The sequence below is a fragment of the Tuber melanosporum genome (assembly GCF_000151645.1).
Source record: "Tuber melanosporum whole genome shotgun sequence assembly, scaffold_49, strain Mel28".
Taxonomy (NCBI): Eukaryota; Fungi; Ascomycota; class Pezizomycetes; order Pezizales; family Tuberaceae; genus Tuber; species Tuber melanosporum.
In genome coordinates, this window is record NW_003299094.1 from 4,331 (window position 1) to 31,777 (window position 27,447).

General features: G+C 47.1%; 5 protein-coding genes; 2 read left to right on the plus strand and 3 right to left on the minus strand.

Annotated features, from left to right (window-relative positions):
• Nucleotides 1–45: 45 nt before the first annotated feature.
• Nucleotides 46–4,375, minus strand: GSTUM_00008590001 (uncharacterized protein; the record flags this gene model as incomplete). XM_002840145.2 has 10 exons in its annotated part: nucleotides 4,040–4,375; nucleotides 3,905–3,963; nucleotides 3,840–3,852; nucleotides 3,686–3,791; nucleotides 3,398–3,631; nucleotides 3,262–3,348; nucleotides 442–3,208; nucleotides 299–390; nucleotides 105–225; nucleotides 46–68 (listed from the first exon to the last, which is right to left on the minus strand). Exons 1-10 carry the CDS (start codon nucleotides 4,243–4,245, stop codon nucleotides 46–48), a joined length of 3,708 nt encoding a protein of 1,235 aa, XP_002840191.1. The 5' UTR covers nucleotides 4,246–4,375.
• A 9,387-nt stretch (nucleotides 4,376–13,762) lies between these two features.
• GSTUM_00008591001 (uncharacterized protein) lies at nucleotides 13,763–16,421 on the minus strand. XM_002840146.2 has 9 exons: nucleotides 16,277–16,421; nucleotides 15,999–16,104; nucleotides 15,821–15,929; nucleotides 15,499–15,619; nucleotides 14,888–15,357; nucleotides 14,608–14,803; nucleotides 14,080–14,496; nucleotides 13,918–13,995; nucleotides 13,763–13,885 (listed from the first exon to the last, which is right to left on the minus strand). The coding sequence occupies exons 3-9, from the start codon at nucleotides 15,874–15,876 to the stop codon at nucleotides 13,811–13,813; spliced, it is 1,413 nt and encodes a 470-aa protein (XP_002840192.1). The 5' UTR covers nucleotides 15,877–15,929; nucleotides 15,999–16,104; nucleotides 16,277–16,421; the 3' UTR covers nucleotides 13,763–13,810.
• Nucleotides 16,422–17,880: 1,459 nt separating this feature from the next.
• GSTUM_00008592001 (uncharacterized protein) lies at nucleotides 17,881–20,722 on the plus strand. XM_002840147.2 has 2 exons: nucleotides 17,881–19,073; nucleotides 19,239–20,722. Exons 1-2 carry the CDS (start codon nucleotides 19,043–19,045, stop codon nucleotides 20,267–20,269), a joined length of 1,062 nt encoding a protein of 353 aa, XP_002840193.1. The 5' UTR covers nucleotides 17,881–19,042; the 3' UTR covers nucleotides 20,270–20,722.
• A 1,870-nt stretch (nucleotides 20,723–22,592) lies between these two features.
• GSTUM_00008594001 (uncharacterized protein) lies at nucleotides 22,593–23,822 on the minus strand (the record flags this gene model as incomplete). XM_002840148.2 has 6 exons in its annotated part: nucleotides 22,593–22,909; nucleotides 22,995–23,107; nucleotides 23,169–23,278; nucleotides 23,328–23,401; nucleotides 23,532–23,577; nucleotides 23,724–23,822. 6 exons carry the CDS (start codon nucleotides 23,820–23,822, stop codon nucleotides 22,671–22,673), a joined length of 681 nt encoding a protein of 226 aa, XP_002840194.1. The 3' UTR covers nucleotides 22,593–22,670.
• Nucleotides 23,823–23,838: 16 nt separating this feature from the next.
• On the plus strand, nucleotides 23,839–25,370 carry GSTUM_00008595001 (uncharacterized protein; the record flags this gene model as incomplete). XM_002840149.2 has 5 exons in its annotated part: nucleotides 23,839–24,043; nucleotides 24,110–24,326; nucleotides 24,444–24,528; nucleotides 24,604–24,768; nucleotides 24,857–25,370. 5 exons carry the CDS (start codon nucleotides 23,839–23,841, stop codon nucleotides 25,139–25,141), a joined length of 957 nt encoding a protein of 318 aa, XP_002840195.1. The 3' UTR covers nucleotides 25,142–25,370.
• Between the last annotated feature and the right edge of the window lie 2,077 nt (nucleotides 25,371–27,447).

A 27,447-nucleotide genomic window follows, 5' to 3' on the forward strand; every position in this document is an offset into this window, starting at 1 on the left:
CCACGTGAATGGAATGTGCTGTCGTATAGTCCTTGGCAACGAGTGCTATGCCAAAATGTTAGGAATTGCTCTGAATATAAATATAAATGGGAAAGTGAACAAACCTCTTGAGAGCTCCAGCATACTCTCGAGTGCTTCCTGAGAAAGAACATCTTCATTGTTGATATGGTCGTACAGTATGTTCAGCCTCCTCTCAGTGTCCTTGACTGGACGTTGGAATTGAGGCTGAATTAGATATGCGTTAGTATTTGGTCAACTCCCCAAATTTACTCGGAAACTCTAGAAAGGGCATGCATACTGGAGCACGTTGCTTGACTCTCTCGAAGTCGGAAGTCAAGAGCTCAAAAATGGGAAGGTACTGTGAAGGAATATGTGTTCGGTCACCTGCAGCTGGTATGTGTTAGGATAAGGGCTATTTTTCCAATTATATGATATACTCACGATGCTTGGATGGAGGTGGGACTGGTGTCTGTGCCTTTGGTGGCGGGGCGGCCTCCAATTGAGCGGGTTGAGATGGTGGTCTTTGGGTAGGCGGGGGTCCATATTGGCCAGGTCCTGGGGGTGCGCCATACTGGCCACCCTGGTTTTGAGATGGCGCTGGTGCATAAGGTGATGGCGCTGGCGGTTGGCCGAAGGCGGTTGGCGGAGGTGCGTATTGAGGTCCCGGTCCAACTTGCCTTGCACCTATAAAAGCTCCCTGGGGGGGTGGTGCTTGACCTTGGCGAGGTTGTGGAGCTGCGTCTGCAGCTGCGGGGGCAGGGGCATACCTACTCGCCGCCGCGGTTGGAGGAGGGGCGCTAGCATAGCTAGGTTGCGAAGGGGGGAAAGCTTGTGCAGCCGGGGAATAAGGTGCTTGTGCCTGAGCAGCTGGAGACTGGGACCTGAACTGGTGTTGGGCGGGAGACTGGACCCGTTGTGGGGGTGCAGCATTCTTGGGGGGAGGGGGTGCAGAAGACCCTCTGGGGGGAGGTGCACCAAAAGGCATAGACGTCGTTGGCGGTGATGGTGCGCCTGGAGCGCCTGGGAAAGGAGAAGTAACTGGTGCTGTCGCGGAAGGTGTCCCGCGGCGAGGAACTTTGGTCACATTAGGTGTATCGTTCCAATTAGCCATATTGGATGCCTGGGAAGGAGGCGGTACTGAGGTAGCGGGACCGAAGTTTCTCTGAGGGGGGGGCTGGCCAAAGCCAGTGGCATTGTATCCAGGATATCCGGTTCCATATTGCCCAGAGATTTGAGCTGGCTGGGTAGATTGATAGGGACCTGGTTTGTATCCTTGAGTCACTGTCGGGGGAGCATAGGGGTTCGCTCCAGCTGGTGGGGCAGGTGGAGCATATGGGCCGGGCTGTGGCGTGGTTGTCGGTGCACCATATGGATTGACGGGAGCTGCCACTGGCGCTGGTGGTGCATAGGGATTGGCAAGACCAGTAGCCACGGCTGCTGGCTGCTGAGGTTGGTACGGTGAGCTAGATGCTTGATGTTGCTGGGAACCATATCCAGTTGCGACAGGTTGCTGTGGCTTGCGAGCTTGTGCCGCAGTCACTCCCTTCCCGGAAGCTTCCTTCACCCGATTTCTAGTTACCGTGGCTGCAGGATAATTGGTCGGGAGAAGATCCAGATACCTCTCCGCAACCTCTAGTTGTCCGTGAGAGGCAACTACGTCCGCGTACTCACAATACTTCTCATAAAGGACACGGAGCCTCCAGCCACCGGAGAGGTTTTTTTCTTCGTCCGAGAACTTGACTGCTTCCCGGAACACAGTAACCTTTTCAATGAAGTTTTGAAGAGAGCGGGCGTGAATGGCAAATGCTGAATCATCAGAAGTCTCTTCTAAACCAGCTTTCTCACCCTCATAGAGCGATTCAATCCAGATATCAACAACCTTTTCAAGCTTCGAACCTGCCAGGTAACAGAAGGATGCATGCTTTCGGGCTTCCTTTTTTCCTTCTGCGAGCCCCAATTCTTGCTCAAGTCTGTCGCCCAAGGCCTCACAAAGGTCTGGGAAATCCTTTTCGTCCGCAAAACTGCAGAGAGCGACCATCACCTCCCTCCAATTGGCGAGGTCCGCATTGTGGACTACGTCCCAGAGATTCTTTCCAACAATAGAAGCTAGGACACGCAGATAGTTTGGGCCTTTAACATTCTTCGTAAAGTATGCAGTTTTGACCTTTTCGATGCACTTTTCTCCTCCGCAGATTGCCAGCATGAATGCATCAGATATGCGGTCTTCCTTCAAGCAAACGTCAACGGCCTTTTCAAACTGGCCCAAAACAAGTGCGCGAGTGATCTTCCTGTCCGCCTCAGATTCGTTTCCTGTAAATATTTGGAAAGGATTGTTCGCCTTCGCCCCACGAGTAGATTGAATGGAGGAGAGATCCGCCAAAAAGTTTTCAGAATCGGCGCCAGCATCCGCAAAGAATGATGAAAGCCGTTTGTCATGGGCAGCTGGGCCATCTGACTGGTCCAAGCTCTGGTTTTCACCTTCACCATCGGTGCTCTTTGTGTCCACCCCTGCGTCTGTATCTTCCAAATCCTCCTCTTTGAATCCGAGATACTCAATCAACTTCTCCCGAGGATTCCCCTCGAATAATGTCCTAAGAATCTTCCAATCCGCCTTCTCCTCATCGGTTTTCGCATCCTGACTCCTTAAATCACAGACGTTCACAAGGTTGCCTTCACTCAACGCCTTCTCAAAGCTCTTGGTAGCCGAACTAACCCCGGAATCGACAGCGAAGGTCGAGATTTTTACTACAGACCGACGAGGTTGGCCAGCCTGAGGCTCTGGAAATGTGAGACTGACCAGCTTACCGCCAAACCCAAATGATGCACCCACGGGCGGGCAGTGCCACTTCGGTGGCTGCTTAAGAGTAAATGAGGAGGTTTGAGCGTTGCTTGCTCTAGAGAAGAAGTCATCAGTATCAGGTTGTGTGGCGCCTAAGTTATCGGTTTGCGACGAGGTCGGGTTTGTGTTTTGGAGAGTTTGGACAACAATCTTTCCATCAAATGAGGCAGTAGCTAAAAGACTTGGATTCCTGGGATTCCACTGAGTCTTGAAAGTCCAATTGGTGACCACTGGGAATTCACCAAGCTTCTCTCCTGTCTGTGGGTTCCAGCAAATCGTTCTATTATCCTTACCGCAAGAGAGGAGCAGGTCTGGATCCTGTTTACACCAGGAAAGAGATAGTACACCCAATTCGTGACCAGATAATGTCTACAAATGTTGTCAGCTCCTTGGTGCATACAAATTAATGAAGATTTACAAACCCGCTCAGGAGCATTTGAGTTCCTTAAATCCCAAAGTAATATGACCGGATTGGTGTCGTCCGGAATAGCGGTAATAAGTTTTGTTTGCTGCGGATTGTTAGCAATGGCTATTGTGATCGACCTAAGCTCAACAAACCTGTTCCGGATGCCAGGCAACAGCACTGACCGCCTTGCGGCCCAAATTGTTTAATGTCAGCGATTCCTTCTTAGATTTCACGTCCCATACTGTCACAAAACCCCCGTTTCCTCCGGTAACTAAGATGTGGGGAACTTTCTTGTTCCAATCCACGCAGTCAAAGTCGTCAGCCCGAGCAGCCCTATTTCCAAGAAGGAAAGGGTTTTCGGTGTTGTTGAGATCCCAAACGTATAGCTATAGAGATGAGTTAGTCATGCTCGGTTTCATACATAAACGGTCAATTCACACCTCTCCCTTCGCACCTGCCGTAGCAAGAAGTTCGGACTTGAATGGGTTGAACTGGAGCGATTTGATAGAGCCCATGTGCTTTGTTGTCCGAGAGATCAATGGATCACTAGACATAGAATTAGCAACCGGACCGCCAAACGACGACTAGGGGAACCTGCCCACTATTGCTCAGCAAAGCGTCGGCACTCCATAGATCTAATGACCCATTCTCCAATGCACCGGCAATAATTCCCCGAGGCTTATCATTGGACACCTTTCCCCAAGCTATGTCGTAGAACCTACCTTCAGTCAGCCAACAGACCTAGGATACCACCCACAAACCCCCAGAAACTGCGCTCCGCTGCTATGACACACCTGCTATCGGTAGTAATTGACGCAACCGGTGCTAATTCACCCCCGGCATGGGCATTTCCCAGACCCAGATCCCACAGCTCCAACTGGGTATTGTCGGAAAAATCAGCGGCAACCGCACCAGCTTGAGTACCCGTTGCAATAAAAGGAGCAGTGCCCGGAGACCACGTAAAAGCGGCAGTCCGCTGGATATCTCTAATTCTGGCCATCCTCTAGATGTGCCCCTTTCTTCTCGTGACCTCGTTAACTCTCTATGCCGTAAGCTCCCTCTGATTTTTTTTTTCGATAGGTTTTCCCGCGGAGGAGGTCGTATAGTAGTGAAGGAACGGGTAAATAAACAGTGGATGCGGATGGTTGTATGAGCTATTGAACGACGATTGTTAGGTGTCCTGTTCCCAAAGCTGGAATTTTGAAGTGGACAGGTTGGAATAAGGAGCAGCTAAAAAAATGCTGCGCCATGATTTCGTAGTGGGATGTGGCGTAAACGAGGCGCACGCATTAGGGTTTTCCACGAGTTCTTCACCCGGGAGTCACAAAGTATCACTCATATAGGGATACAGACACCCCGAAGCTGCTATTGCGAAGACTGCGCTTATCACAGCCATATTCCTGGCCCTGACCGGTATATATGATAGATTCCCTTTGGTTGGCTGGGGTTGTTTCTTGGGAAAAGTCCATCTAGAGAGATGATCAGATGGCCAAGATTCTTAGGGGGTGTTTGGCCCGCCATTTATGATTTCAAATCGTGATTTGAGATAAGGTCTTGGCAAGTTTAACTTAGATTATTATTTCCATATCGAACTAGGTACAAGATTAATAGAACTAATAATTTAAGTTAAACTTGCCAAGACCTGATCTCAAATTGCGATTTGAAATCATAAATGGCGGGCCAAACGCCCCCTAAAGTAAGCCACACAATAGAGTAATCCCAACCCGATACAAATCTCCTAGATCGATTAACTTGGGGAGTGCTTAGCGTGCCATGATTTTGATTTTGAAATCAGTTTTGTTTGCCAAGACTGGGTTTGAAACTAGGAGTGTTCTTTCTGTGTATGATATCATGCCTAAATCAGAGTCTGTTTTCAAACTTAGATGGTAAACACAATTTGGCTTCCTGATTTTGATTTGATCTCCCCGAGCTATTAGTAATACTTTAACATGTATTACTTTTGTCATGTCTTCGAAATATGATAATATCATATCTACTCGAGTAGTAAAAGTAAATTAATTGTAGTTAAACTCAAGGCCAAATCAAGTTTTCTAGCGCACAAATGATTTCAAAATCATGATCACAGTCCTGTGTGAATAGGGTTTAACGTGGGATTCCGAAACCGAATCATATCATATGATATCATTATGCGGTATGATGCGCCAAATACCCCCTTAGTTACCCTTAGACCCTGACTTCAAATTTAAACTCTGCAAGCACGTGCCCCAGGATGAACCTGAGTTTTCAGTATGATACAAAACCAAGTCCAAACAACATACCAGGTTGCACCATATCTCGACGAACAGAGCCGATTGGTGACTTTATAAAACTCACCACAACTAAAGCTACAACTTAGCATTGAGCTCGCTCCCTGGGCTGGGCTTTAAGAAGTTCCGCCCCGACGAACAAGCTTTGCCATATCATAATCAACACCACTATATCCTTCCAAAATTTGCCAAATTGGCGCAAGTTCAGGAGATGAGAGGGGCTTTGACGTTGGCTCTGTGTATAGCCCAGGGAAAGCCAATCGATAAGGTGCGAATATTACAGTAAGTTAGAGGATTCAGGGCGTCTGAAAACCCCTACAATGCAAGAATACCTGTAATCAAACAAGGAAACGACCAAGACTCACCAGGGCTCATACCGCCGAATTCATCTGTCATTTATCTGTACAGTGCAAGAAGATACGATCCGGCTTTTTACTCCACCAAGTGTCACGGTGCCTTCATTGGGTGATAGCGGGTGAGTGACCGCATGAGTTTGGTATGATAGTGCTCAATAAAAGGGAATCGAATTATTCGCACAGCTATAGGAAGACTAGTTGAGAAACTCTTCCTCATATCATACGAGCGGGACGGAATCAAGCTAGCTATGATAAATACCCTATCAGCTTAAAGCGGGGTTTAAGCTGTCTCTCCTTCAGGACCTTGCTCGATTTCGAGTTTAAGGGAGGAAGATGACATAGGTAACTAAATTTGACCGGAGGTTTTGAAAGCTAGCCGCACTAGGGAACTCACGATGGTTCAAAGGAGGATCGGTGGGCTTAGGTGAGGGTTTTCCCGAATCGCATCGGGGGTGTACGGCTGTCTGGAGTCCACTCAACATCAAGAACTAAAGCAGTACATTTTCATGAATCTGGTATCTGAGAAGACGACGAACTAACCTCATTCCCATAGACTATATTTTTAACCTATCCCCTTGATTTTATCACAAGAGAGAGAGAGAAAACGCCTAAGTCTGACCTCTTGTTACCCCATGTGGTGGTTGATTGGTTTTGAAAGCTTTCAATCCTCCGAACTAAGACGGGAAAGATAGGACTCGTAGCCTCCTGAATCATTTGGCTAAGATTTGGCATATACTCCAAGGGTAACACAGTCCTTGGCCCTGGCTGTTTCTCGTGTACTTTTATTTATGATAGGGGAGGTAGCTAGATAAACGTCTGTCTTTTTGACACAAACCCAGAATTAAAGTGCGGTTTGAAGGCTATGAGGGGTATCATACCTACTCAGCAAGGAAGTAAAAGTGAAGGGTGAAGGGGGAAATGCCTGTCTAGCAAATGTACTAGACCCTGTCGCGGAAACGCTTGCACAATCACCAAAGTAAGAATTGCAGTATAATAGCCGCGTGATACTTCATGACGGAAGCAAATCGTGACCCCACAAACACCGCGACAACGAGCAACTGGACAAAAATCTATTAGTTTGCATCTATGATACTCGGTACCCTTGAAAACCTCCAGTTCAAAAACTGCGGAAAGACAGCGCTAGGCCTTTAAGGGATTTAAGGGAGGGGGAGGCCTGGAAGTTACCAGGCAAGGATATGCGGAAAAAGAGTTTCATAAATTGTAAAGTTCCCTCCACCAACTTACTTCGGGCTATATGATATAAGAATTTAACACCCACAAAACTGACCAGGGATTCCGCATAGTACTGGCGGAACAAGATTCTTTTTTTTCCAAAATATTTAACCACCATCCCTTGCCAGGATCGGGGCAGGGACAGAGGGCCAAAGCTGTAATCCTTTCCAACGGCAGCCTATCAGTATGATGCAAAGGAACCCCACCCATTGCGGCACACCCTCGGGATATGGGATTCAGACCGATTATCCATACTTACTAAAACTGATGAATCGAGATCAACGTATAAAGGTGCACTTTGATAGTCACGAGTCCCGGCCCCGTGTGGTATGATACGCGAACGGAAAACTAACTACGGTAGTAATTTCTACAGGTTCGTGTCTATCCCGTATTCTAAGCACCACACTTATTTCCCCCGTAAAACCATTGGGGCTGTCCTGGGTAGTTCCGAAGGCATACCCGTATTCCCACCCCCGACTATCCCAGAAAAACGCTTAGCAACCTTTTCCGTAACCAAGACTTTGTTGACTACTCGAGTACAAAAGTACGGGGATTGAGTGTCTCAATTGGATAGGACCATGAAAACCCCACTATAGACCCACGTCCATCGGAGCGTTTGCTCTCACCCCTCGGACAGTACTCGTAAGATGCTCGCCTTAGCGGTGGATAAAGGTGGAAGGCCGATCGCGCGGCGGTAGGCGGTAGATAAGAGGATTTACTTGGAACTTACAGTAGGCAGTGTGTGGATGGATGTGGGAGGTATGGGATACAACTTTGTTCTCTTCGATCGCCCACCAAACTAAACCAACGGTAAAGACAATAAAACATGATCAACTCATCCTGATCCCTCCATAGATCACTACACTTATATCTCCGTGATGACAAAGGAAAGACATGTCTGGAGAATATCTCCTCCCTAAATCTCTATAACTCTAGAAAAACCCACCATACTCCTAAACAATCTACCAGACTCCCGTAGCTTCCGAAGTTAACTCTACTAATCCTATGACACGTCCTCCCAGGACCTCTAACGCTAATAGCTCGGGGGAAGCGAAAAATGAAAAGAAAGAGCTCAGAAGTAGGATCCGAAAGTAGAGGATCGTAAGAATCAGTCTACTAACAAAACTAGCGGACACCCAGTCTCCTACGTCTACCAGGGTACTTCTTCTACTATTGTTTCCCCTCCTCTCGTTTCCTCGCGGCATTCCCTTTCTGACTTGTAGTGTGCCTAGATTGAACTAGTAATTTAATCGGGTCTCTTGCCACCTTCACCTTGAAGGGCTGCTGCTGCTTCACCTCTAGAGCAAACACAGATCGCCAACTCATAACTCCATATCCTATCTCCCCCTCTCCTCCCGTTCCTTCTCTCAACTAATCCAGACTCCGCAACAAACCAGAAACCGAGTGATACACTATGAACCAGATAACCAGACATCGGATGCCGGAAGAACAAAGATCCCCCAAAAATACCCCCCCCCCGAACTACCACCACTACTGAGGGGTATCATGTGTGAGTACGGGTGGGGTAAACCCCGAAACCAACAACCCATTCATCCGTTACGGACTATGCATTGTAGTCCGTTCCAGTCAAAGATAAATCATAGATCATTGATTCATTCGGGCCATGATGATCTATCTATCTGTCGATCAATCTATCAATCTTTATGTACGCATATTTGTCCTCGTGTTGTTGTACCTTAGCCTACTTGAGAGTGTGCGCAGGATGAGACGGAAATGGTGGTACGGTATCACATGTATTTCCCACTTCTCCTCCCCTCCACTCCTGCCAGCTAACCAGGCCAAGAAATATACTTTCCGTGCGGGATGCCTTGTTTGAGCTGACTTGGGAGTCAAAAAGCAGGTACAATACAATAGGAATGAGTGAATGGGGGTCAATGCTTGCTCCATCCAATGAGACAGCTAGCAAACCAACTTGACCAGCCCAACCAAAACCGATCCAAGTAAACCGCCCTAAGCGGGACCGAGTAGTGAGTAGTTGGTTGAGCTGTTCAGGCAATATTCGTGTGGGAAGAGCAGTGGGGGCGTCGGCAAGGGGTGGTGGTCAAGGTGTAACTTAATTGGTGAGTTGCCTGCTCCGCTCTGCGGTCTACCTGGTACCAACAAACGCGGTCAACACATTCTGAGACCCTTTCCTGGCTCTGTCTTTAATAATGCGGGCCGGGAGAGCACTCGTCGGTACGTACGTACGCAGGTATGTGTGCATCTGGGTATGTCGGCGCTTTTTTTTTCTTCCTTCTTTCTTTCTTTCTTACTTTGTGGGGGTTGGTGGCGGGAGCGGGCTAGCCAGTCTGGTACTGCAAATTGCGAATGGACGTTTCCTACGGATTCTCCCATGGCTAGGGTAAAAGAAAAATAATAAAATAGTGCAGTAAAATAAATCTCCCTGTTAGGATACTGTATGGTCCGATGTGGATGCCGTCTGATATGTATGGCTGGTGATCTGCACTGTGGAGCAGAAGACGTATTTGGAGTGCAGACGGGAATTGGGTCGGGTTTCTCGAACCGGCATTTCTCGCCTCCACAACGGCGCAATGATGGGGAAAATTATGCCGATCGGTGAGGATAAGCTTGAGGTGAGTTCAGACTCGACATGATTTGAATCGTCTTTTGTCCTTCCCTGCCCCCTACCTTGCAGATCGGCTCTCGAGGTAATTCAGGTAAGAGGGAATATAGCAGCGGCAGGAAGAGGATCCTACAAGAGAAGAAAGAAAGAGAAAAAAGAAAGAGGTTGAGATGCAAATGTACGGTACTCGTACTAGTACATTGGCAATCTAGCCTGCATCGTCCGGCACCTATGTCTTAGGAACCATACTCGTCTACAGCCTTAGATCATGCACTTTGCACTTTCTAGGTATCTCCCTGCCAACGGGGGAAGCACTCCCAAGAGTTCCGTGGTGGCGGATTGTCGTCGCAGTGGAACGGGGGCGGGTACGATAGGATGACAGGCAGGAGAATGGGAAAGCAGGCTAAGTAGCCGAGTGCTTCCCCATGAAACAGCACGAACTAATCTATCCGGATTATCAACGGAAGGGCAAAAAAACCGATCTGGATCATTGATGTAACTTTCCAGTAACACAAAGGGTCATAGAGGCTCTCAGCTGATCCATCGTATCAATAATTAGGCGATGAGGCGCAAAGGTAGTGTAGGAGGGAAAAAAAAAAAAAAAAAAAAAGGCAGCGCACACAATCGTGAGGCAGGAAGACGAGGCACTTGAGAAAGTTATTTCGAGCCAACCCCACAACCCCACCTACCGGTAACTCTTTTCGAGAAAATCAGTTCATCCCCCCCGATCGGCCTTCCCGCTCCCTTCCTCCCCTCAGGTCCACCTAATGCAAAAGCATATCGGTAAGTAAACCAAAAATAAAGACTATCTCTTCGATAATTTGTGAGAGGAATAAAGGCACACCCTTCCAAGATGCAATGCTAATAATATGAACAAAAAAAAGAAAAGAGAGAATGGAAGGAAAAAAGAAAGGAAAAGAAGGAAAGCCTCCCGGCCAGTTGCCGAGACTCCGGCTTCATCGCCGCGCCGGCTAAACACCTCCGTCGGCACGATCGGCCCAGCACCCAAGCTAGGCCAATTCTACTGGCCCGAAATGAGGGAGACGATTCAAGGCAATGTAAGCTGAAGTGCAGAGTCCAAAAACGAACAAATCGTTAGGGATTTCTTTATTAATTTTTACAGGGACCAGCACCCATACATTATGTATGATGATGCTCCATTGCCAGTGGCAAATCTGTCAGTCTGAGGTAGACATATCGGTAGTTCAGATGTGGGATCCTCCGGGGGCCGGAAGGGTTCGGAGGCATTGAGTGTGTTGTTCCTAGTAATTGGGTGAAGGACCACCTCGCGTTGATTCCACTCCAACCAATCGAGACTGGGTGCAGTACCTGAACTGTACGAGTAGCCATACGATGGAGTGGACGGAGGCGGATACAGTGCGGTGCCGGATGGAGAGAATGAGATGCGAAGAGGGAGGGAGGCGATGTGGGACACGAGTTGGGTTCGGTTGCTCGGGCTCCCCGGTATGTGCGAGTCGTCCCTACAAGGCTGTTAGGTCGACAAGTAACGATCGGTCATGCAGCACACAGTACTGTATTGTACTGTACTCGTACAGTACAGTACATCACGACACGTGACACAAACTCCAGACATCGCCTTATCCCTTCCCCCCAACGCATATGTATACCGGTAGTATGGGGATCCGAACATCCTCTGACCAAAACAGTTCCCCTCTCATCCCATCCCATCCCACCCGGTGATATACTTGTGTCCCAGGCAAGAAAATACCCGAAAACGAGGATTAAGGAAATGCCGGTACTCGAGTATATTGCTCAATAGTAAATGAATCTGCGCGCAGACACGCACAGATACAAGATATCATACCCCCCCCCCTGCCTTCGGATCCTTCTGGCCTGGGACAAGCACTGTAGAGAAAAATTCCGCCGGGGGTGACCAGATACCCGCTATAAGGATTGATCCGCAGGAGCCACCCTCCTTAAAGCTAAACCTCTCATAGAACCCATTAGAAACGCCTTGGCCAATCCCACTTACCAAAATTTCCAAGACCTAATATCCCTACCAGTGCAGCATGCAGCCTAGGTCCACAGTACTCGTACAGTACTCATACAACTCCCCCCCGCGCTGCTCAAGTATGGGATGTCACAATGAGTGCCACAGCGACCCAAGTGATATGTGCTTCGGGACCTACGCAAAAAAAGTCTACTCTAGGAAGGTAGTTAAATCGTAAACATAGGCAGCAAGCCTGCCCCCCCCCCTCCCTCCCTTGTACCCTGTCTACAAGGGGGAATTGGGCATGACATCCGTAAGTTACCTATACATCTGAGACATATCCACCATATGAAAAGCGCAAGGATCGTATGGTTTTGCTCACAAGAACTAAAGGCCTTTTCCCGGTTCACCGTTTGGAGGGGGGGAAAAGGCGAAATTGGACTTGGCCAATAAAATGAAATAAAAAAAAACCCACATACCATAATCGTCTGTCTTGCCTACCGTATCCCATCGCACTCCCGGTTCCTCTCTCTCTCTCTCGCCCATATCCAAGCCTAGGAACAGCAGGAGAAAAAAGAAAAAAAAAATGATTAAGGAAAAATGATTTTCAAAGTTTAGAGTAGAGTGTGCGTGTTAAATTTCCCCGATCAGCCACCAGGGCTATCCAAGCCATCTTCCAATGTGCAAGTTACAGTACTCGAGTACTCGTACAGTACAATACGGGTAGAGCCATCAGGTAGGTATAGTAGGTCTCGAATCCTCCTCTCTCGGTCGCCGATAATACTACTCGTATGTGGCAGGGGTAGTTTTATGTAGGTTTGATACTCTTCGTACTGTAGTGGCGTGAGTGCCCTTTATTTTCCTTTGCTTTTTTCTTTGATCCCCTCTATCATACCATAGCTATTTCGTTTCCCGACTTTCCTTCTAGAGGAAAGCGAAACGGGCCAGTTTGTAAGAGTTCAAGTCTAGCCAGACGGTACGCACCTTTTCACAAATCAAACCGAGTACTGTACAGTACGGTGCCGGTGCGGTGAAAAATGTTCAGGACTTGTAGTGGTTTATCCACCCCGTCCCTAGTATTATATGATAGAAACTAATCAACCCATACTCATGATACCATTAGAACAAAAAAAAAAAGACAGATTTAGACTATCATACCCATCCCTCTTCTCCGCCCAGCCAAGTATGATACGGCTAAAGGGAAAACGAAAAGAAAAAAAAAGAAAAAAAGCGAAAACGAAAAAAAGAATCAAACCCTCCCCCTCCAAAAAAAAACACGAAACAAATCATTATATCGACAGAACCGCACCCTCGGGGCAGTACAGTATACCACGCACGTCTCGCGGGGTGCATTAGCTGATCGAACTAATAATTACGGCATTGTATAATTATTCATTTGTTTTATTCATTTTCTCAGTATCATACTTGTATGATAATACAGTACACAGACTTGCGAAAAAGAGGGACTCAATTAATTAAATTAATAATTAGAGTATCATAATACTCTCCTCGCACCCCGAAAAATAAAAATAAAAATAAAAATAAAACTTCCCCGCAAAGGAATAGAGTTACTCCCGATCCTAATAATCAAGAAGATCCCAAGATTTCCCGAATCATAGCTTTAATGCAAACAGGAAAGCAAAAAATAGGAAGAGAAAAGAAAGGAAAGGAAAAGAAGAAAAAAAAGGGCGTGGTTCATAACTTCTCACTCGAGGTCTATATACGTGCACATAAAACAGTCAAGCACAGCAAGGCAACTCAAGGTTGACGCGGATAATAATAAAGCCTTGCCCGACCCGAACGGTAACCCCCTGGCCCCTATCACTAGAGCCACCCCCACACTGTTTCTGTGAGTGCCTATGCTTTCCTGACATGCTAACCAGCTATGGCAGCATGTTCTTTTCCCTAATACACTGGGGAAAGATTGAAGGAGGGGGGGTCAATTCCGATGGTCCAAGTTGTCAGGAAGTGTCCTATTTTCTCTTCAGTGTGTTACCGGTTTTTACAATAGGATGGGACGGCCACGTTCTTTGCTGAGCGAACCCTCGGCGGTCTGGGGTAGAGGGCGGGGGGAAAGTTCACGGTTATTGTGGGTTTGTCTGTAAGGTTTTTTAAACATTATAAAGCAAACCCAAATTAGATGTAAATTAAATTATGATATTGATAACTTTATTCTATACCTCCACAAATACCACGATCTGGTCTGGGCTTGCCTGAGGAACACCCCTTCTCCGCTCTAGGAAACCACACTGCCCAGAAATCTTCCAAACACCCCTCTCACTCTCTTTGGGTTCTCTTTGAGCGCAGTAAAGACAATTCCAGCACTTACTGCGAATGCCAAAGTCTCTTTCCAGAGGTGCTGTGAGGGACAAGACGAAAAGCACCAAAGTTAGCCAAAAATGATGGAGAGCGGGACTTGGAGTAGAGTATGAAAGCCGCACACCTTCCTGTCATATTTTCTCGGCACAAAAGTTCCCAATGCACGGGGAGCAACAAAGAACGCCATCTCCGAACGACGATGGACTGGCTCTACCAGAATACTCCAACCGCAGCTCAAGCAGCTCATCTTGACGCAAAAATTCTCCAAAAATAACTGATCACTTTGTGGCAAAAGAAGTGGTCCTAGCCTGGTTCGTGTCAAGCAGATGGTGTACCAAAAGGTGCTGACGAACGTTCCAAGAAATGCCGCCGACTTTGCTGCATCACCGATAGCTCTCAAGGACGTGTGTACACTGAGACCGTTTCGAAGCCGAACTAGGAGATTCAATCCCAAGTACATGGTGAATGCTGCTTTCCATGCGTTCCAGAATCTCCAACATGCGTGGAGCTCACAGCTCTTTGAGAAACCATGGTGAATCACCTATAGGTTGACGAGAAATTCGTTAAAAAAAAAAATAGCTTGGGATTTGAAACTCGGGCTTCATGCACGGCGAAGGGAGGGAGTATATGCTGTTAGCGAGCATATACGTACCTCACAAGGAATACGTTTCGTGGCAGCTGGGTCACCCCAAATCTTGGGTAGACCGAGATCTTCGCATAAAGACTGCAGCAAGGATGCCTGCCCTGTCTCTTTTCCATATACGAATTCACCAGATCTTATCCGCCTCAAAGTCGTTATCAGACGAGTATCGGCCTCAGAAATTTCAGTTATCCACTTATTGTAAGACCTTGAGAGGATGTTATGGTTAGCTTGCTGGCAAATAATCTACGACGCAATCCCAAGGAGGGGGAGAAAAAAAAGCAAAACTCACGATGGCAGCTTTTCTGGTTCATAGAACCAGGAAAACATTATCACTGCAGCACTTGCAGCAAATATAGCTGCATCAACATTATTTTCAATGATCCTATTAAGTCTAGCAAGGGTCCTAGAGTGGACCCGGTGGGCTTTTCTGCGAGCCCAAATTTCACCAATCACAACGTCCAGGGCTCTCACGACAGCAAAGAGAGTGAGATCCAGCGTTCGCCCTGCTGTGATCTCTACACTACGACTGTTCAATTGTCGTATGGCGACAGCCGCAGCCGATGCGGATGCCAAAAATGTAGCTACCCTGCGTCTCTGTTCACCGATAGTCTTTTCGGCACCCAGAGGCTCGGAAAATTTACCGACAGCCACGAAAAACTTCTCGAAGATTGGTTGTAAGACATGCCAACCACCTATTATGACGCCGCAAAATGCGGGAAAGCGGTGAAGTTCGGAGGACTTTCTCAAAATATCTATAATCTTTGGCCGCGTGGACGGGGGGGGATAGTAGTTAGTAAATACGCTTTAAAAAGAGTATAAATACTTTGTTGCGTCCTCGATTTGCCGAATACTCTAAGGATGAAAAAACAAGTAGGACTTGCAGGGACAGTAGCCACTCACTGCAGGTGAAACAACATTGCTCTTTTTATTGCTTATTCTCTGCTTAACTTTCGAGAGCACGAGACCGAAAATGCGAGGACTTAGATAGTACAAGAAGCCAAGTCCATATGCTTTGAGAAAACTGTGCTCCAGTGCGTGGGCCGGACAAGAGGATGATATCAGCTATGGCGTTTAACTTGAGTTTTGGTGAGGAATTTTTTTGTACGTGGGTTTCTTTTTTGAATAAGAAAAGAAAATAGAAGTATGATAATAAAAAGGACTTTATCTCGATTGGTTAATGCAGGAAGTCAGGGAGGGGGGATGTCTGTTCGTGGATACTAACGGATGAGAAAGGATAAGCTCCTTTAGACCATATGGGGGCATATGAAGTAAATCCATAATTGTGATAGAGAGGTGGTTGGTTATTGAGGGGCAGCTTTGCGCACGCTAAACTATAAAGGTGTAAACTGTAAGCGCATATTCGACACACACACCCATATCAAAAGTGAGAAGTGAGGGACATTTGAAGGCCAGAACCACACCAGAATCAATATTCAAACCACGACAATAAAAATAACAAGGTAAATGGAAAATAGTACTGTGGTACAAATAGCAATAAGTCGCTATCTACCAAGCAGGTTAGCTACGCAGCAATGAGGTTCATTTAACTGATTGTTTGGTAGAGAGAGAGAGATGTAGGGTGGGGTAAGAAAGAATGGAAGAATCCACGATAAACGTTGAGTATCGTCGATGAGAGAATGCACACGCCTATCATACACCGGGTGTCTTGATCTCTTACTTGTCACTCACTCGCTCACTCGCTCACTCATAAGTTAACACACTCTCACTCACTCTTACTCTCTCGCGCGCGCACATAGAAGAAAAAGGAAAAAAAAAAAGAAGAGCCGGGGCCCTCTAGAAAGGGTGACAGAGGAGAGCGGTTGTGGTGGTCGCTCTGGAGATGGTGGCGTGGTGGGTAAGGGTAATAGTATAGTGGGTGTAGCAACAAAATTTGAGTACAGTACCACAGCGCAGACTAGCAATGAGCACAAAAAAATACCCCCAAGACAACAAAAAAAGGTAATATGCAGGCTCACTTGAAACCTCAAGAGTCGAAAAAAAAAAAAAAACAAGAAGAAGGGCTGGGAAGGATAGGGGATGTAGTGGGTTCCGAAAACAGAAAAATTCGAGGGACTGATCGTAGGTTGAGAAAATTGACGCTTGACATGCATGCCTGCTACTCGAGTAATAAATTACCGGCGCCACTATTACTCGAGTACCATCATCATTGAACCCTCTCTATTAAGGAAATAAGAAATTAATGAGAAAAATGAAATAAAAAAGGGGAGAAAAGAAAAGAAAGGAAAAACTTCTACCATTCTAAGGTACCGGTTTGGGAGATCTGGGACAGTCGAAATAGGGTTGCATTCAACCAGTTAGATGACTTCCTGAAGGTTTCCCCTCCATTCCTCCCCCAATCCCTGTCGCGCCTCGAGCAACGCCTGTACGAGCACACAACTTTTTCATGTTAAATTTAGCCCATTCACGACTCGCAACGTAAAATACTCCTACCAAACACACTTTCGATCGTAACTGTACTATTGGTCCGCCACTATGGAGAGCTATTAATTGAGGTGAGCTCGATCAGAAGAGCCATGCTGAAATGCGGAGAAGAAGCATGATAGAAGGGTTTTCGAAGGATCTGAAACGTTGTAAATGAGAGGGGAACGTCCTACAAACAGGTGCACTATCTGTTCCGGGCGTTTATGCAAGTGGTGATGTCCACACCCTCCCTTTCTCCTCCCCTCACTCTACTGTACTGGCATCGTTCGTATGGGAAGGCTGGCCTCCACTAAGGAAGATGGGTTCTGGTACCAGGCTGCGAAAAGCACAAATGGAACCAACTGCCCTGAACCATTGCATATGCATCAGCTCCGCGTATGCTTGATAGTGCTATACAAGTACAATGTATCCACCCTGGTTGAATACTTGAGCTTTCCAAGTCAAGCTTTTGTAAATGCGGGGAGGCAGGTGGCAGGTCAAGAAAACGGGGCACTTGCCCACGTCGAGTGCCGATTGATGAATGATGAAACGGAGATACCTGAATCGTCACCGGCCCTTCTCGTCTGGTGCAAGCCTACAATCCTAAGACGCTGGCATGCACTGTGCAGTGTAGTCAGTTCACTCTATTTCTCAGACCCTCTCTAACTAGTAGGTCAAGGGTGGTGCAGTGCCGTAGAAGACCCGAACACGGAGATAACGTTGGGGGTCGTACAACACGTGAAGATGTATATGCACTTGCAAGGGCTAGTTTTCACCACCACCTACCGCTGGCAGGTCTGGAAACAAGCGGAGACTTCCATGCCCAAGGGGGGAGAAGGAGAGGGTGGGGAGAAGGTAGGAAGCGTGAACTGCTGCTATCTTGGCCTGTCTTTCCTCTCCTGGTCCCTCTACCCCTCATGGGTTATGGTATCATACAATTCTGGGGACAGTTCAGGCACACAGGGCTAGGCATGGATGTGAATTGAGAAAAGAAAGGACGAGAAGAAGAAAAAAAGAAAATATAGAGACAAGTCAAAAGGGTCATGGTTTCCCCATCAATCGAAGAAATGGAAAATAGAGATAAACCTAGGATCTTGGACAGCGTGTCTTCCAGCATATCTAACCCCCTCATCTCCATTATCGGCTTGCCGTCCCATCGAACCCCTACGGCACTTCACACCCAAGAATTGTCGGTCAGTCAGCTGAAAGAAATAGCTAGTCGGTTTACAGCATCTGGGGCAGATATAGAAAACGATTTGGAAGATCCAGGACCAGAAGAAAAAGGCACAAGGAAAGCAGAGGCAATTATCCACTGCCATCTTGGTCGATTGGATTGATCTTGATTTGTGCAACGATATTACGGCCTGCTTCTCGAGAAAGGTATAGATCAAGGCACGAAGAGAAATACAGAGAAAGACTCCCGCGTCATAAGCAAGCAGGGAGTGTCAGCTTTTTTTTTTTTTTTCCCTTTCATCTCAATCTTGCGAATTATTCTTTCCCATCTACAGGCATTCCCTCACCACGGACACTCCCACGGTACGCCACAACAGGCGAACAATAACGAAGAAAGAAAAAAATTTGGATTTTTTAAATCACCATTTTTTTCTCCCTCTTTCTCTCACCACTGCTCCTACTGCTGCTAGTGCTTCATACTGCTAGTCACAAATACTGCTACTGTTGAATTACCGGTGCAGTAGCAGTTTCTCTTGCTCATTATCATACCGTTACTGTTATCGTGCTACTACCGTTACTTGTGTTGCTCTTACTACCGCTGCAGTAAGACCTCAACGAACCCGCTACCCAAAAACCCAGGCTCGCTACACGTTAGCGCCATCCACTCCCCACATTCCGTTGCGGAGACAGGAAGTCAACCACCCCATCCATCTTTCGACGGTTGCGGATGAGTGCGCTTCCTCGCCCCCTTGCTTCAGTCCCCGTCACCCATCCACTATCCTTACAAATGCTCAACGCTTCACACTACAATCACGAAATACTGAAGTTTAAGCCCAAACATTGCTATCCCATGGCTTCCTCTCGTTCTACCTTCGATTTCTGTGAGAACCCGCCTCCCCTCCCTCTCCCTCTAACCCCCTGTGCCCCACCTTGCCCCGCCTATATCCCCGTGCGCTTATTCACTCTTTCTTCCACCGCCCTTATCCCCGTCCTTTCAACAACCGAAAATTTCACTTTTCTTCGTGCTAACAGTGGATCTTTTGCAGATGGCTTTGAGGCCCGCTTCAATGCTTCGTCGCCCCCCGCCCCGGTCGGCCCCCCACTGCTTGATACTCACGAGCAAAAAGGACTTGAGAACTGGTTTGAGAGCATCGGATCAGGCTCTGTGGCCTCTTCAAATTTATTTGATACCGAACTTCCCGATGATTCCCCCTACTGGTCATCAGATATGCCTTCGAGTTATCAGAACACTATCCCGGAAATGCCATCACGCCACCATCATCATCAATACTTGAGTGGTGGCATGGATGGATACCTCACCAGCAGCTCGGTCTCCGCCGCACCTATGGCTGCGCCTTCGCAGATTGATATAAACGCCTTTAACACTAGCCGTGGGCTACTGCAACGCCAACAAGGGCAGACTTCTCAGCAACTCAACAATCACAACCTTCTCAACTTTGGCACTGATACAAACTTTGCACCTAACGGGTACCACCCTCCCACACTTCCGGTACCACTCGAGGACAAAGAGGTGGAGGTCCGCTCGAGGGTTTACGCTGCGTTCAGGAATGATTCTACTGTCACTACCGCTGTAAACTCGCCCACTGAAATAAAGTACGAGCAAGGCGGAGGAGATACGGAGGACGATGATTCCGGCACGCCCGTGTACGATGATAACGAGAGTACGCCATCCCCTTCAAGAAACAGTGCGATGTTAAAGAGGCGCATGGATGGAGGGGACGACTTCTCCAAGTCGGCCCGTAAACCGCGGTCCCGAAAGTCGGAGGCAAGCATGCGAATGGCCAAGAAGAAGGCTGGTGGCCAGAAAAGGGACAACTTGACCGAGGCACAAAAGAGGGAAAATCACATACATAGCGAGCAGAAGCGTCGAAACCTCATTCGTCAGGGTTTTGAAGACCTCTGTTCCCTGGTTCCGGAGCTCTCGTCCGGGGGTTATAGTAAGAGTGCGGTTCTGGTACACGCCGCCAATTATTTGGATGATCTCAAGAAGGGAAACGTTCGATTACGCTTGTATTTGCAGCAACTCCAGCAACTGCAGATGGATCGGGGTTACTAGTTATGCGTGGGCGCTTTGATTTTGGGGTGGAGTACGCGTTGGGGTATTTGTGGGTTAGGGTAAAATACCAGCAAGTAGAGCGGTGGTAACAAAATGCTTTATGGGAGGCCGGAGTTATTGGTTTCATTGCTTTCCTTCCACTCTATTCCATTTTCATATTTTTCGTTTTTTCCCTTCTTACTCATCTGGACAATGATGACAACCGGAGGTGTACGACCAGGGAGGAGCCTCTGTTTCTGTATTTTTCTGGAGTTGAATTCTCTGTGTATCTTTTCCCCCCTTCTATTCTCTTCTATTATTTCCCCTTCACTTCAGGCTCTTGCTTATCTGAGACCCTTTTCTGGCTGCAGTCCCTTTTGTTCTAATTAATGTATTACGGACCGTACCGGGGCGCCCGCAACAAGTATGATGGTCACTGGTTGCCTAGTTATTGGCTCGTTCTGTCTGCCGTTTATGGATCGATATCATGTAACTTAATGAAAAAAACCAGTCTGATCTAATCTAAATGTAATAATATTGTGGTTGTTGATTTGAGGTGCAAAAACCCACACTGTAACCCGGTACTGGTGAGTAGCATAAATCTTTAGGGTTTGCTAGCCCTGCGCAGATCATCGGTTTAGCCTTCCCAGTTTAGTCTAATATCTCGCCGATACACAACTACGGGCCCTGGTGTTGAGAGTTGCACACTGCTTCCTTCAGTTAGGCCACTTGTTCCCATACTCGTTGTAGACTGCTGGCATTCTGTCAGCCACGTCAAGCTTTTGAGAACCGATAAGCTTCGGGACAACAACCAAGCTTCTTCTAAACCGCACCCAACCATCTTGACACCTTACCCCAACAACCTCGAGGAAAAAAGTCTTTCACCCTTTCTACGCAACGTCTCTCTATTGGCTCCAGATCTATAATAATGGAAGATCTACCGGTTAATTCATCGCCACTGAGCCCAGCAGAGCAAGCCAGAATTCGGCGAGAACGTCGCCAGGCTAAAGTCAAAGAAGGGGGAAACTCGAGACTAAATCGCATAACTGGGACCCAGGGTCAAACATTCCGCAACCAGGGTATGTTCAAACAATAGAGAAAAGCAAAAAAAGGAGAGCAAAAACCATTGCCACGATAGTCTAGCATACCCGAACCTTCGGTTTCCCTTAACCCCTTTTAGCCCCATCGTTCTGACCGACAGTCCAAAGATGCAGAAAGCCCGGCAGCTCGGCCGGCCCAAGAGGTTACCCCGGATCCCCCCGATGTAGACATTTCCGCCCACCATTACGAGCCAGGGGCTCGGCAGCGAGAGAGAATCGGAAGGGAGGATATATTTGCTGGGATGGGACCTCCGCCGTCCCCGTTTCAGAGTAGTCCCCTCGCCGATGTGCGGAGACAGCAGGACCCTCTTTTCGGCGCCGGCGGTGATCCGTCGGATCTGGACCTGGGGCGGTTGATGACGGAGAATAACGTGTTTGGCGGTCAGGCTGCGGGGAATGGTCAGGAGGACCCTATGCTCCAGATGATGCAGCAACTAATGGGCGGTGTGGGGGGACTGAGTGGTCCGGGGATGGGTATGGGTATGCCCCCTCCGGAGATTCAACAAATGCAGCAGAGGGAGCAGTCGTGGGGGATGCGGTGGAAGGCATTACATGTACTAAGTAGTTTGTGTCTGGCGGTCTGGGTTCTGCGGGGAACTGGCTGGAGCTTCACTGGATCTGCGCTTGAGAGAGCTGAGTCGGCCAACATGACTAGAGAGGAGGCACCGGTGATCATGACCCCCATTGCATTACGCAAATTGTTTTTGTTTTGTTTGCTTGTACGTGTGCTAACTTCCTTCTTTGTGTAGCCGTTGTTCTGGTACTTTACCACCATGGAGTTAATCCTACAATCCTCTCGTTTCTTCCTCGAAAAGGTAGAGTAACTATTTCTCCCCGTCTAGTGGTTGTGTTATCTCGTATCTCTTGTTAATATGCTCTCTTTTTCTCTGTATCTAGGGTCGTCCTCCCCCGGGATCCTGGCTTACTACTATCGGAGGCTTCCTCCCACATCCGTTCGGAACCTTCCTGACCACTATCGCTCGATATAGTGTGATCTGGACTACCCTCATTGCGGATGCTGGTGTACTTATATTCTGTCTTGGCATGGTTTCTTGGTGGAATTCTTAACCTTTATATCCCTTACACGGGGTTTATTATACCTTTTACTCTCTCTCTAAAAGTCGTTATGCAGCGTTATGGAAGCCTGATGTACGATACTTGTAGTTATCGAAGATCATAGTCGTGGAGAAACGCAGAGCTCCAAAAGGTCCTTTTCCACAAAAAAAGGAAACGAAGAAAAAAAGCTAGTGATAATAAGGGTACATTGAAGTGAAGCCCACATATTCTAAGATTAGGCAAGAAACACGGGGAAGGATATGACACTAAGCCGGCCTTCCAATGCCCCCAATAGCACTCTTCTCCGCCCTCCTCTCCGCCCTCTTCCGCTTGTTGATTTTCAGCTGCTCCTCCATTCGCACCTTATATAACTCGTACTGGGCAACAATCTCCGCATCCTCTTCGGACGTGGGCACCGGCTTCGCCTTCGTCGATTCTAACACAGCGCGAACAATATCGTTCTCGTGTTTGTGCTTTACGTCAATAGTCTCCGTCTTGCCTCCGTCTACCCACACCACCCCCAAACCATCAATTAGTCTGCAACCCCTTCCGGGGACCAACCGACAAGCGGGGAAGCGGTGAGGGCATACCGAATTCAATAACCAACATGGCATCACCACCACTCTCCCTATCCCGGTGCACCTGCATGTCCACGTTTGGATTATGATATTTCAGGCGGGGGAGGTAATTGCGCCAGAATTTCCTACCGCACATCATACCCTGAATTAGCTGGCTATCTTCGGGGCGCGGGGGGTGCACTGTACCGAGGACCCATATGACCGTCAGTGTTCTTCATCGCGAACGTTAGGCCCAACTTGCGCACTTCCGGTGGGAGAATCGCTGCGCCGGTGCCCGCGCGGATGAGTGCTAAGCGCTAACCATTTGTTAATTGAGATTGGTGTTTGGGGCGGGAGGGGTGTTACGGAGCGTAAATGGAACATGCGGATTTTCGTGCTGACCATTTTTGATGGTGGTTTTGTTTGGGGTTTTCTGTGTTCTAAGTGGGAATTTGATACCGGTACTTTGATTAGCCATGATTGATGTAGGGGTCCCACCACCCCCCACCACAACTTTTCTACCATCTTTTAAAGAGCGGGCTGAGATTTACGCGAGTATTACGCACTCACCAGAACGAGGAGTAGCAATTTCAGTGCCACCACCCCTGCTCCCTCCCTACCCTGCCCATCCTAACGCGAGAACCTGCGAGCACTTTCCATTTTACGCGTTTTACCTTTGTTCTCTACTCACTGCTAGAGCAATACTCTAACTATGGTAATTCACCTCCCTCCTTCTCTCTGGTTCTTAACGAGTTAGCTAACAAAGCAGGCGACCAATAAATCCAAACGGAAACAAAGAACCACACGATCTTTCATTACTGCTGCTGGCGGTGGTGCTAGGAAACGAGGCTCAAAGATCATCCCGGCAAGTTCGCGGATGAGAAGGACCACCACTACTACTACTGCGAATCCAAAAGCGAAAGCGAAAGCAGCGCCTCCAGTCCAGACCTCCGCTTCGGCACCCGGCAACATGCCGCCTCGCCGACCGGTAGTATCAACCAAGGCAGTGGGAGCGAAGCGCAAGTCAGCAACGCAAGAAGTTGGCGACCGCTCCCAGCATGAAGCAGAAGCAGAAGAAGAAAGTTAGTTTGTTCGCCTCTCTAATGGCTCGGCGAAGACTGATGACTGCTTTTCAAAAAATCAAAAAGGAGACGAACCCGGGCCCATCAAAATGCCCATGCTAAAACCGCGGGTGCGCAACATCCCGCAGGAGGTTGTCGAAGCGAAATGGGGCGTCCTAACCGATAAGGGGCGTGATGAGGTCATGGAGGTTGTCAGGGCTGCGGAAAGACCGGTCCTCATGACGTTCCGGAGGGAGAATAGGAGGGTGGAAGCGCAGGAGGTGCTACATAGGCTTGTTCGGAAGTATGGCTTTGCATTAATTGATCAAGTAACATGTCGTGTCATGTTGATGGTTCTTTTTTTTCTCTTTCATTTTCACTGGCTGACTGGCTGGCTGGCTGACCGGTCCTGTGGTGGTAGGATTGGGAATTCGCTAACAAAGGTGCCTGTTCCGCCACTGGGAAAAGATGCATATTTCAATTATGAAAATTTGTTGGATAAGAACGTACGCTACACTACCCCCGCTTACACACGATAGTTTATGCTATGTTGCTGACATCCCTTTCCCCGGAACAACAAGCGTGCACTGGAAGCCATCCTGGAGCCGGATCTCCGCCAAATCGCTGGGCTCGAGGCTGAGATTGAGAAGGAGCAGAAGCTGCTGGAAAAAGAAGAAGATTACCTTCAAGAATTGAAAAAGAACGCAATTGCGCAGGAAAACATAAGGCGCCAAAAATCTCGAAATGTATGTCGTATCCTACTACACCGGCTACCCAACACCTGGCCTCCCATGGTTAGTTGGTCAATGATATTAACGGACAGATGCCGCACAGATGCATCCAATTCTGCGCAATGTCCCATCGAAGCAAGATCCAATTGACATTGTAGAAAAAATAAATCTCACCTCTAAATTGAGTGCATCTTTATATGATGTCGATTCCGACCGGCAATTGCATCCCTTAACGACCCAATTGCAGCAGCATCTCACAAGTATGCAGGGAAATAGCGGAGCGTTAGGAGAAGTCGCAGAATGGATTCAGAAGAGTAAAGCGGCAATTGACGAAGTTCTCTTCAGGAAGGCAGGTGATCAGGTCTATGATAGCGTTATGGGACTCTAGACGAGAATTTTCCGGGACTGCAGCTACGGAGAAACACGGAATGTACTGTACTGTATAGTTATCTACACTTGAGTAATTTTGTCACTTGGGCCTGTATGGCCGGGGAAGGGAGGTGGGTGTGAAGGCGAAGAGGTAGTTAGCCTTTCCTTTCCCCATAAAACGACCGAATCGAAACCGGTGATTGTGAAAAACCACAATCTGATATTGCGACTCAGGCAGTGGCTGGTTGTACCAAGTCAAATGCCAAGTAACGAGTGATTGGCAGTGACGTTTATAGCCCACAGCCACGAGCGGTGAAGTTTACGGTAGACGCTAGTTGTGGAGCGGTGAGAAAAAACATACGGTAAACCGTACCCTCATTCGGCGCCTTCTGCCTGTGTCAGTCATCCGGTGAGACACAAAAAATCAATAGCACAACAAAGATAAAAAAGAAAGTAGAGCTGTCAGCTTACCTTACCGGGTGGTGAGGCAACACAACAGGCTGTCCCAAGCACGATGGCTTGATTATCTCGCATCCAAGATTTTTTGCTCGATCAGACATTCCGAATTTGCTTTTTTTTGTGTGTTTTTTGTTTTTTGTTTCTCTCTTTTGCTTGTCGTCCCGATCACCGTACTGTAACGAGGGCGCCCCGAGCGCCCGGTGGGGATACCGGTTGCCCGTCCGATCCGATCAAGGGTGGGTGGATGGCCAGAGCCCTGCATGTTATATACTTGGAAAGTTACGGTATCATAGCGGTGGGGTAAGTAATAAGAAAACAAGCTGCCGGTAAGATCCTACCGGTAGACTGTCCGGATGTCTCGGTGAGGCAGAGCGTCTACTTGCCGTAAAAATAAAAAACAAAAACAAAAATAAAAACAAAAATAAAGGTGGGGAAGAGATTCTAGAAGTGTGCTTTGAGGTTATTTTAAAGTGAGTTTATGCCAAGATACTAGGAAGGTTGAGTCAAGACAAATCGTATTATAAGACATAATATTATTATACATTTAAGAGCAGGTTTTTTTCTGTTTAATACTACATATCTAGCAACATATTCTCGGTCATGCTCACCTCCATGTAATGCTGTATGTAGTGTTTAGTACTTAAACTTCCTCTTGCTCCCCCCCATCTCCAGTCTCTTCTACAACTCCACAATCTTATACTAGTTCCTCTATCCAATCTTTCAGCTCATCCACAAAGACACAAGGCTTAAAATCTTGATACAGATTTCAGAATCTCAAATACTATTAATTGGAAGTGAGAAGTTGATAGCAGTAAATGCACTTCTAACTATATGGTAGGTATGATCATTGGTAAATATTTCTTGGTATTCCATAACAGATTAAGTGTGGAAAATTATCCTTCTTACTATGATATCATACTTTACTAAGATTAATTCCTGTAATCCAATGTTTAAATATTTTAAAAACTTGAAATAGTTTTTCAAAAATAAATATATAAATATTATTATGATATAATAAAAGAGGAAAAACATTAATGGCTGTTCTTTTAAAATATAGGTAGAATTGAGGAAACAGTAAAATGACTATTTGACTTGTAGTATAGATACACTCAAGAGAGTTTTTTTTTTTTTTTTTTGTTGAACACCTGAGGTTAAGTTCTTAGAGAAGTGTAGACTCTTAAATGTTGAATAGAACAATTATAAATAGAAAATATAATTATAATATGAGTATAGTACTGGTATTGTATCACTATATATCCATAGTCATGATCTTTATCTATTTATAATACTATTTATTTATGTTTTTCATGGCCTCTGAGGTTTTAATTACAGATATAATATATATATAATAATATGTATGTATATATTTTAGATATCATACCGTGACTCTAAGAATAATGCAAAGTTGAATTTAAAAGTTAACGCATATATTTTTAGTGGGTGATGGTATCACTATTTACAACATAGTACCATTTCTTAACGGTTGAGCTTAATTCAACAACTTTGCACAATTCTTTTCCATTCGAGTTTTTACGGCACTGGTTAGGTTGGGATCGCCCTCAGTTAGGGGGTGTTGTAAAAACTTCTTCAGTCAGTAAACACTGGCGCGACAGAATTTCACAATTGGCTAGTATGGGATTTCGGTGCTACGGACCGTGAACTTGGGCCGGTATATATCAACAAATCGCGGAAGGCCCGACCCATTTCTGATGGAGTGCCCAGAAGCCTCCGCGTTAACTTACTCTAGTGCTCGTGTAGGCTTGAAAAGATCCACTAGCATTGTTATAATGCATCTTCCAGCGGTCCAGGTTAGGCGGTTGGGCGCCCCTCTGGTGACAATAAGTTGGATAAGTTATATACTAAGGC